General features: G+C 51.1%; 2 protein-coding genes across 2 annotated transcripts in view; one reads left to right on the forward strand and one right to left on the reverse strand.

Moving 5' to 3' along the window:
- LOC137803306 (transforming acidic coiled-coil-containing protein 3-like) overlaps window positions 1–1,382 on the forward strand; it is a 1,815-nt gene extending 433 nt beyond the window's left edge. The window contains exons 2-4 of the mRNA XM_068601629.1: window positions 735–811; window positions 1,055–1,219; window positions 1,371–1,382. Of these exons, the coding sequence (XP_068457730.1) occupies window positions 735–811; window positions 1,055–1,219; window positions 1,371–1,382 (254 nt within the window). The remainder of the gene's footprint in view (window positions 1–734; window positions 812–1,054; window positions 1,220–1,370) is intronic.
- The window catches only part of myt1lb (myelin transcription factor 1-like, b), a 32,207-nt gene extending 21,498 nt beyond the window's left edge, over window positions 1–10,709 (reverse strand). Inside the window, exons 1-6 of the mRNA XM_068601600.1 lie at window positions 10,607–10,709; window positions 10,270–10,350; window positions 9,020–9,235; window positions 4,216–4,306; window positions 2,474–2,581; window positions 1,558–1,775 (exon numbers count right to left, since the gene is read on the reverse strand). Coding sequence (XP_068457701.1) covers window positions 1,558–1,775; window positions 2,474–2,581; window positions 4,216–4,306; window positions 9,020–9,235; window positions 10,270–10,350; window positions 10,607–10,709 — 817 coding nt within the window. The remainder of the gene's footprint in view (window positions 1–1,557; window positions 1,776–2,473; window positions 2,582–4,215; window positions 4,307–9,019; window positions 9,236–10,269; window positions 10,351–10,606) is intronic.
- Between the last annotated feature and the right edge of the window lie 284 nt (window positions 10,710–10,993).

Genomic DNA, 10,993 nt, shown 5'->3' on the forward strand with positions numbered 1-10,993 from the left:
ATAATTTACAGTAGAACATGCACTAGAACATGCAATAGAACCTGCACTAGAACATGCACTAGAACCTGCAGTAGAACATACAACAGAACCTGCACTAGAACATGCAATAAAACCTGCACTAGAACATACAATAGAACATGCAATAGAACCTGCACTAGAACATGCAGTAGAACCTGCACTACAACATACAATAGAACATGCACTAGAACATGCAATAGAACCTGCACTAGAACCTGCAATAAAACATGCACTAGAACATGCACTAGAACCTGCACTAGAACCTGCACTAGAACATACAATAGAACCTGCAATAGAACCTGCACTAGAACATACAATAGAACCTGCACTAGAACATGCACTAGAAAATGCACTAGAACATGCAATAAAACATGCACTAGAACATGCACTAGAACCTGCACTAGAACATACAATAGAACCTGCATGAGAACATGCAATAGAACCTGCAGTAGAACATACAATAGAACCTGCAATAGAACCTGCACTAGAACCTCCACTAGAACATATAATAGAACATGCACTAGAACATACAATAGAACCTGCACTGGAACAAACAATAGAACCTGCACTAGAACATACAATAGAACCTGCACTGGAACATACAATCGAACCTCCACTAGAACATACAATAGAACCTGCACTAGAACATACAATAGAACCTTCACTAGAACATGCACTAGAACCTACAATAGAACTTGCACGAGAACCTGCATTAGAACATGCACTGGAACCTACAATAGAACTTGCACTAGAACCTGCATTAGAACATACAATTGAACCTGCACTAGAACATGCACTAGAACCTGCACTAGAACATGCACTAGAACCTGCACTAAAACCTGCACTAGAACCTGCACTAGAACCTGCATTAGAACATACAATAGAACATGCACTATAACCTGCACTAGAACATGCACTAGAACCTACAATATAACTTGCACTAGAACCTGCATTAGAACATACAATAGAACCTGCACTGGAACCTGAACTAGAACATGCACTAGAACCTGCACTGGAACTTGCACTAGAACATGCACTAGAACCTGCACTAGAACATGCACTAGAACCTGCACTAGAACCTGCATTAGAACATATAATAGAACCTGCACTGGAACCTGAACTAGAACCTGCACTAGAACCTGCACTAGAACCTGCACTAGAACCTGCATTAGAACATATAATAGAACCTGCACTGGAACCTGCACTAGAACTTGCACTAGAACCTGCACTGGAACCTGAACTAGAACCTGCACTAGAACCTGCACTAGAACATGCACTAGAACCTGCACTAGAACCTGCACTAGAACCTGCATTAGAACATATAATAGAACCTGCACTGGAACCTGCACTAGAACTTGCACTAGAACATGCACTAGAACCTGTACTAGAACCTGCACTAGAACCTGCATTAGAACATATAATAGAACCTGCACTGGAACCTGCACTAGAACTTGCACTAGAACATGCACTAGAACCTGCACTAGAACCTGTACTAGAACCTGCACTAGAACATGCACTAGAACCTGCACCAGACAGTACCGTCGTATCCTTTGGGGGAGGAGTCTCTGGGCCCGTGGGCTTTGGGGGCGATGGCCCGCTTGCCGTACACCTGGTGGTTCTCGAAGGCGCTGTAGTCGAAGCTGGTCTTGGAGTACTTCTCCAGCTCCTTGGCCAGGTTGGAGCGCGGCGTGCTGCTGGAGACATTGTTCTGGTGACCAAACTGAGGATAGTCCAGTTGTTTGACAGAGCACATAGGCCTGGAAAATAAATGACCAGGGGCAAGTTGGACTGAGGCGCTCAGGACTGCCCAGAGGAAGAAGAGGGAAGCTGGTTTGATGCAAGAGGAAGAGGCAGCCTGCAGCCCTGCAGCAGCAGGACATGAGGATGATGCCGGGCATCTCCTTTCTTCCTCTTGCTTTATAAAAAAGGCACTACAAGTGTTGAGCATGCCGAGCCTACACAAAACGGTCAAAACGGAATTTCCACACTCCTTTCATTACACTTGCATACTTCTGATGGGCTTTCATCCTCTGATATGCATTTATGTCCTCCATCTGAGACCGGGAAGAAATGGAAATGTATGATCGAGTGCTGTTGATGTTCAGTTGGATATAAATATAAAATGTACAATTACTTATGACTTTTCATCACAGCGTTTTCATGACTATCAAAGCAGCTCTCATTGAAAACAGGCTCTGCCTTCGCTGTGATAAATGAGGCCAATTTTGTTCAAATCTAATAAAACGATCTGCCTTCAATAGTGAGCACGGAAACAACGTGCGGTCTGTTGGAAGTATCCTCATGGGACAGGGGACACGACGTAAGACAAAGACCTACAGCCTCTCAGTGGAGAAAACATGACGCTGCATTCAGTGCCCTGCAGCTGCAGGAGGACATGTGCATGTTGGCCGCCTGACGGACACACGGTGCAACACGAGTGACCAGTGAATGTTACCTCAGGACTCGGTCTGAGGCCGGGTTGGACTTGGGCACGTCGCAGCCCTGGTGCTTCTCCTGGGCTTTGGCCAGCTTCTCGGCTGCAGCGATGGGACATCCCGACAGGCTGCAATGAGAAAGACACTGGAGTCGCATCCTGGACCTGACGTCTCGCTGTCACATGGACCCACATGCGGCTGAACGTCGGCTCGCTAAGAGTCCGGCAGCTCGACCACTTGAATATTTCCATGACTCTAGTTTAGAAAGTGTTGTCTTCAACTGTAAAACCATTTGTCGCTCGCTAAGGGCCGCATTCAAACTATTTGCATTAGGAGAAACGCAACAACTGAAATGTGCTGCAGGAAGCCAAAATAAATGCAATGACATGAAACACGCTGCGAACGCACAAACCAGCACGAACGAGTGCAGAGCAAAGCGCCTCGTCTCCAGTCAACAGAAGCTCTGCAGACCTGGAGGGCGGCTACATCTGGCCCCAGTCTTCTGCTGCAGAAATGTTAATGTCTTATTGTCAGAGACTGAGGCCAGAAGTAAAGACACAGAGCGCACCTGCGGTGGGGTGTGTGTGTGTTTGTGGCTTTGCATTGTTTCTGTATCGGGCGTGCTCGATGTGGAGGCGCTGGCCTCGTCTCTCTGCAGCACCTTCTTATTGTCATTCTGCAGCACGTGTTGTGTACTGACGAGTTGTGGTGTCTGAAGCTGCAGCACGTCTCCCATCGGAGAGGTCGTGTGCCGCTGCGGCGCTTCAAAATACCAACACAATGGTGACAGCTTGCATGTTTATGGTAACGGCTCCAAGTCATTCTGTGAATAGATATTCCCATATGGACAAATGCACATAAAAAAATAATGCTCAAACACACACACACACACACACACACACACACTCTCGGGACGTCCACCTGCAGCGTGTTCTGGAGGTTGGACCTCCTCCTGACAGCGAGCTGACTGAATGTGACTCAGGTTCACGTTGTTATCCTTAACCCCGATCATCCTCCACCCGCCTGTCACCGCGGTGACAAAGATGATCTCTGACAACGGCCCGGAGCCAGAGCGCTGTGCTGCTGGACGCCAGCCAGCAGACCAGCGTGACCGTGTGCAGGTGCGAGCGCGTGAATCGGGGTCGGGAAGTGGAAGCATACGGAGGTGTGTATGGGCTTCCTGGTGAAGGTGAGAGTTGAGGGCGTGCACGTCTCAGAGCGCTCCGGCGCTGCCGCTCCTCCGTCACCCCGGCGGAGCGGCAGCGAGGTGCTAATGGCTGCCGCCGCGCCCCGACTCCCCGAGCATCTGCTGCGGGTGACACTCCTCTCTCACTGTCACCTCGTCTGACGGCACCCTCCCCCTTCCACTTCCGCTTCTCCCTCCAGAAGCTGCACCTGATGGATGCCGCGCTTTCTTCTTCTTTTTCAGGCGAGAGCTGATAAATGATTTATGCTGCGAGGTGTAAATCTCTGCATTCTAATCAGGCGGCGTTACACTGTGGGGATTGTTAAGCAGCTGAACTACTTTAATTATTCCCTTCTACCCGACATCAGAAGCACGACTTTCACTCACCGAAAGAAATGTAAGGACGAAAAAAGAATGGGTTTTGACATTAACTAAACAGAAAGATGGCGTGAGGAGGGGGGAGGAAGAAGTGAGGATAAAAAAATCATATCATAAAAAAAATGTAGAAAGTCCCGTGGTGAAAACAAAGAGGAGGGTGCAACAGGGACAGTGCCGCCGCGGCAGGCTGTCACTTACCTTCTGTGTGAGTTTCTGTTGCTATTGACATGGCCGCGTCCCGTGCAGCCCGGCGTGGGACACTTAAGAACATTCTCATACATAGCCACGACTTCACGCAGACAGGAGACAGGAGTGAAAGACAGGGAAGGTTAGGAGCCCCTTTACATCACCACCAGCTCTATTAGTGTGTGAGGAGCTTGGCATTATAAACATCATTAAGAAATGAGCCTGTGTGAACCCAAATGACCCTTCTTCATTTTAATGAACACTAGTGGAGGGGGCAGGCCTTTCCCTCCATATTGCTTCCACTTATCCGGCCTTTCAAATTAGTATTCATGGAACGGGGACAGTCATGAATAAAAAGATGTCATTTGAGTTGAACAGGACAGAGCCGGCACGAGACGGAGACGGGGACATTTTGGGCATGCAGAGAGCGGAGCGGCGACGGTTAGCAATCATGCAAAACACCGGCCTGCAAATCAATGGAGGGGGAGCACGGCTCCGTGATGGAGCTCTGCTATCAGCCTCCGTTGTTCAGGAAGATAGCAGCGTCTTCAATACCATTTACCATTAAAACAGTCCAGAACTGTCTGGGATCCCCTCGGCAACCGGCCAATTAGATTAATGATCTATGGACGTCCGAGAGGAGCCGTCGCAGCGCCGCGGGCGCCGCGGAGCGGGTCGTCTCCAAATCAGCGGCGCGCACGGGGCCAAACCCCACCGGCTCCGGCTCCATCATTATCACCCCTTAAACTCTAACCCCTCATCATCCTCCTTCCCTCACATACTAATTGCCGTTCGGTGCAGGTAATTGGACAAAAGCCCGGCACCTCGACATGCCACCAGCGATACATTATGCATGTCCAGCCCGCCTGTGCACACACACAGGAAGCAGTGGGCGCGGCGGCGCTGGACAAGAACAGCACGGGAGCAATGTGTGTTACAAAGGTAATTCACTTTTAAAGACAAAAAGACTGCCACGCCGGCCGCTTCAGGTCGGAGCGTCGCTCAGAAAAGAGCAAACAGGAAGTGGAATGAATGAATTTGAGATTTCATTTAATCGTCAGTTTTCACATTTCTCAAGAAACGTTCTTGGTGCTGTGTGTGATTTACCAATTACATGAAGCCACTGCTTTAATGGGACGACGTCCATTCAGTACAGCTAACGTGCTAATAGAGGAGCGTTTCAATGGAATGAGTCCACAGCTGCTCATCTCAACGGCCCCAACAAGAAGCTGTTTGATGTTGGTTATCTATTATTATTATTATATATATAATATTATTATTATTATTTAAAAAGAACATCTACAATTTAAACAAGTAACTGAACAAATCTGAACAAATCTTATCTGTTTCTTTTTTGAGAAGAGTTCTGAGCCACACAATTCAAAACTCACTGCTACGCCTCCAGTAGGAGGGTTAGCGGTGCTGCTACGCCTCCAGTAGGAGGGTTAGCGGTGCTGCTACGCCTCCAGTAGGAGGGTTAGCGGTGCTGCTACGCCTCCAGTAGGAGGGTTAGCGGTGCTGCTACGCCTCCAGTAGGAGGGTTAGCGGTGCTGCTACGCCTCCAGTAGGAGGGTTAGCGGTGCTGCTACGCCTCCAGTAGGAGGGTTAGCGGTGCTTCTACGCCTCCAGTAACAGGGTTAGCGGTGCTTCTACGCCTCCAGTAGGAGGGTTAGCGGTGCTGCTACGCCTCCAGTAGGAGGGTTAGCGGTGCTGCTACGCCTCCAGTAGGGAGGTTAGCGGTGCTGCTACGCCTCCAGTAGGAGGGTTAGCGGTGCTGCTACGCCTCCAGTAGGAGGGTTAGCGGTGCTGCTATGCCTCCAGTAGGAGGGTTAGCGGTGCTGCTACGCCTCCAGTAGGAGGGTTAGCGGTGCTTCTACGCCTCCAGTAGGGGGGTTAGCGGTGCTGCTACGCCTCCAGTAGGAGGGTTAGCGGTGCTGCTACGCCTCCAGTAGGGAGGTTAGCGGTGCTGCTACGCCTCCAGTAGGAGGGTTAGCGGTGCTGCTATGCCTCCAGCAGGGGGGTTAGCGGTGCTGCTACGCCTCCAGTAGGAGGGTTAGCGGTGCTGCTATGCCTCCAGTAACAGGGTTAGCGGTGCTGCTACGCCTCCAGTAGGAGGGTTAGCGGTGCTGCTACGCCTCCAGTAGGGGGGTTAGCGGTGCTGCTACGCCTCCAGTAGGAGGGTTAGCGGTGCTGCTACGCCTCCAGTAGGGAGGTTAGCGGTGCTGCTACGCCTCCAGTAGGAGGGTTAGCGGTGCTGCTACGCCTCCAGTAGGAGGGTTAGCGGTGCTGCTACGCCTCCAGTAACAGGGTTAGCGGTGCTGCTACGCCTCCAGTAGGAGGGTTAGCGGTGCTGCTACGCCTCCAGTAGGGGGGTTAGCGGTGCTGCTACGCCTCCAGTAGGGGGGTTAGCGGTGCTGCTACGCCTCCAGCAGGGGGGTTAGCGGTGCTGCTACGCCTCCAGTAGGAGGGTTAGCGGTGCTGTTACGCCTCCAGCAGGAGGGTTAGCGGTGCTGCTAGTCCTCCAGTAGCAGGGTTAGCGGAGCTGCTAGTCCTCCAGTAGCAGGGTTAGCGGTGCTGCTACGCCTCCATCAGGAGGGTTAGCGGTGCTGCTACGCCTCCAGTAGCGGGGTTAGCGGTGCTGCTACGCCTCCAGTAGGAGGGTTAGCGGTGCTGCTATGCCTCCAGCAGGAGGATTAGCGGTGCTGCTACGCCTCCAGCAGGAGGGTTAGCGGTGCTGCTACGCCTCCAGTAGCGGGGTTAGCGGTGCTGCTACGCCTCCAGTAGCGGGGTTAGCGGTGCTGCTACGCCTCCAGTAGCGGGGTTAGCGGTGCTGCTACGCCTCCAGTAGCGGGGTTAGCGGTGCTGCTACGCCTCCTGCTGCGGTGTTTACTGATCAGTAAAAATCATATGATCTTCATCAATGCGTTCTAGTCGCTGCTGCATTGTGAACGATATGAGCTAGCGTTAGCAGCACCGGAGCTCAGTGAGAAGTGGTATTGGTGAAGGTTAAATATGACGTCATCACGATGTGTTCAGTGTCATCTTGTAAAAAGTAGTTTTTGGTGAAAACCTGGATAAATCCAATTGTTAAATGAGATGCTTTCACAAGAATATAAATAGATACTAGAGATTAATTATGATCTGGTAATCTCCCTAACACTACCTCTAAGCACCCTGTAATACATCAATAAAACTACTAATTGTTTTCATCAATAAACATACAATGATTTATTTTCTTATAATCTGAATTGTGTTTTTATGCAAATAACCTCTATGACCATAACAAAGTACAGGGGCATGATTAGGAAGTGTTGATGTTCACTTCAGTCAACAGACTGTTCCAGATGGTGAAATGAAGGAATAGAGCCGTCTGTCAGCGTCTCCAGCAGCAGAGCGGCTCGTCCTGCATGTGATCAGGAGTCTTTATGATCCGACCCGAGACTCAGAACCATGACACCAAGCGGGCCGTGAGCTCTTTCCTTCCACTAGTTTCATTCAGCCTAGAGGGTGACTGTGTGTTTACTGCATGCCACGTTGTATTCTTGTGGGGACCGCCATGCTTATACGTTGGCACTAAATGTAAACGTAGACTCAAAGCTCTCGTTGACCCAGAAGGAAACAAAGCGTCTGGATGAGACGTTGCCCTCTCATGGACAGCAGCCTGGTGACCGGCTGCTGGCGCACCTGAAGCAGCTCACCTTTTAACAGCCAGAGAGAGTGTGTGTGTGTTTTCCTCTCAAGTGTCCTTCTGAAGGGGAAGAAGGACTGAAGATGACGCCGCAGAGATCCAGAGGAGACCTCTGTGTGGTGCATCCTGTGCAGGACTGCTGGTATCATTTCCCCCAAAAAGTCAGCCCCATCAACACAATGGAGGAACAGAGACATCGTACTCCAAAATCTCCAGTGACAATCAATTCAAGCCCATTGCAGTTCCCTTCTGGGGCTCTGGACCCTGCTGAAGGTCGCTGCGTCCTCTGGGAGAGCAGCTCTCCTCAGGTTGGAGTCGTCTGCGACGCCGCCGGACTTTACAAGCCCGGCTTTAATGGAGACTAATTACCTTGCCATTATTAAAAATCCTCTTTTATTTTGATTGCGGTTCGGGTCTGGACCGATCATAACTTGATTTTCACGCTGCACTCAATGAAACGTGTAAATGAGCTTTTATTGAGAAGTTTGCACAAGGTGAACGACACTAAATAGCCACAAAGAGAACAACTCCCTATTCATTCCACGGCTCATGTTTATTGCCACGTCACTTGATCCGTGGCTGGGAGATATGATCCAGCCCGTCTATTCAACAGAGCTTAATTAACCAGGGACTCCAGGTAAATGAAGGGTTCACGGCCGCGGCAGCTCCGTGCTAACAAGGCCTGCGAGGTTGGACAAATACAATGTTCAGGCCCCATCAACACCACAATGAAACACAGCAACCGTCTCTCCGCTCCAACATGCCGTGCAGAAGCATGCGCCGTCAGTGATGGGACTCATCAGACGCTCTCGATCCCTGTGAGCCGATCCAGAGGAGGAGAGCGGCCCATGCAGCCAAGGAAGCCTCTGATGGACAGTTCTTGACCTTCCCATCCACCGCTGCGTCGCGGGGCTCTTCCCCGGCTCACCACCACGGACACGAGCACAACATGCAGACGCTCACGAGAGAAGTGCAGCTGCGACCCTGCTGCCCCCCCCTCGTGAAATATCACACAGTCGCACGACGGCGAGCACAGAGCACACACAGCGAGCCAGACACGCAGCAGGGATGAAGCATGCCGACCTCCTGCACATGGAGGAACGTGACGCCCTTCAGCCGGAGCCTTACTTTCTGGCGGCACCCTGTCTTTGTGCGGGCAGCCGGACAGGCTGCGGTGGTGCGGGTACAGGCCCGTGACGTGGCCCGTGCCGTCGCAGCCCGGCGTCGGACACCGGCTCTCCTTCTTGTCCGCCCGCGAGGCGTCTGTGGGCAGAGAGTCACATGACGTGATGACATCAGAGAGGGAGCAGAGTGACACGGTGAACACGGGAATGCACACGCCTCCTGCGTACACGTTGTCAAACTACTCGTTCTAGCAGGCTGGGTGAGCTACGTGTTAGCCACCGCAAGCTAGTCATTCATTTTTGAGTTCCCTCGAAAAGCTCTGACTGAATTGAAGTTCTCTCTGGAAAAGAATGACTCAGTTTCTCTACATAGGGCTTTTATTGTGAAAGAGTGGATGTGGTTATGAAGTTATAACGTTTGTAGTCCTGGTTCGGACTACAGATCCTCCGTGCACTATAGTGCACGTTTTACACTAACCCTGAATACCTTGCTCTGAAGATGTTTGGCAATATTTGCTTCCTGTGACCTCAAGACAACAAGAACAACAAGAACAAGAACAAGAACAACAACAACAAGAACAACAGTGTGTGAGGCCTCAGCAGCGATGACATGAGGACACAGACACACACGATGAGAGCAAACATGTGTAGTCTGGTTATTTATTCATGTCAGCGTTTTTATTCACTGCTAAAATATTATTTTTAACAACATTTTAATTATTGGACTTATGTTTGGGACTATTACCTAGAACACCATCACTCTACAGTCTGTTGACGACCGTCCGTTTAGAAAGCGTGTCCCACACCTGTGACTATATGATGATCATTCACAGCTCTGTGAGGCGGTGGAGGAAGACAAAGACAATCATCGTCTTGCTGACGGATCTTTTGATCATGACGTTTGTTTTCTGGGAGGAAAACTGTGAAGATTTGTGAAATTATTACAACTCGGATGTCAGTGACCTTCAGCCAAAAGTCTTTCATCTTGGTTTGGATTCAATTAAGGATGTGTCATATTGCTCTTCATTAAAACACACACACACACACACACACACACACACACACACACACACACACACACACACACACACACACACACACACACACACACACACACACACAAAGACGATTAGATCGTCTTTCCTTTCCCAAAACCGAGTTCTCCGGTTTCCTCGCGGCCCCGATCAGATACGGTTACGGCCCAAAGCAGCCGTGCCGCTCGGTGCCAACTGGCGCTGTTTCTGCAAACGTAACCGTCGACCTCTGAAACCTTTTGTCTGGGAGACAAGGTCGAGGGTCCCTGCTGCAGTCCATGCAGCGTCTCCAGGAAGCAGTCTGAACCAAGGCGGGCTCACGTCTTCACGCAGGAACACAGAGCCGTCCTGCAGAGCTCCACCGCACCACGAACCGACACCAGCGCAGGTCGTGGGGGGAGGATAATGAGGTGAGGGAGGAGCGAGGGTGGAGACCAGCGGAAGGAGGCGTGGAGCTCACCTACTCATGCTTTAACACCTGAGTCACCAGATGAAACCCCACGTCTCCTCCGGCAGGAGCCAAAGCCCCTCAGCCTCCTGCGGGCTGCATCGCCTACCACGAGTCGGGTTCTTCTGACCGGAGCCGTGGAGGCCGTGGAGGCTGCGGAGGCCGCGGAGGCCGCGGAGGCCGCGTGGCGTTGGTAAAGAAGCGCGTGGCATCGCTTCCTTTAAGGGCACATTATTACATCGTCGTCAGCGCTTGAGCAGCGCGTGGGATACGATTCGCTGTCTGCCGCCTCGCGGCGCCAGCGGGCTCTGGCCGCCGCGCTGCCGTCGCAGAGAGGAAGGCGTGTTAGAGAGCGGGGTATTGATTGTGGCTGGGGACGCGCTGCGCTTTGCATGGCAAATGGACCCATTACCATAACATCCCTGGATAATTAATGTGCAGTCAGTTGGGCTGCCGTTGCTTATCGGTCATTTTGATACTGTTCAATTCTCCTCTC

The sequence above is a fragment of the Clinocottus analis genome, unplaced genomic scaffold (assembly GCF_023055335.1).
Source record: "Clinocottus analis isolate CAN_PGR_092001 unplaced genomic scaffold, fCliAna1.0.p SCAF_52, whole genome shotgun sequence".
NCBI lineage: Eukaryota > Metazoa > Chordata > Actinopteri > Perciformes > Cottidae > Clinocottus > Clinocottus analis.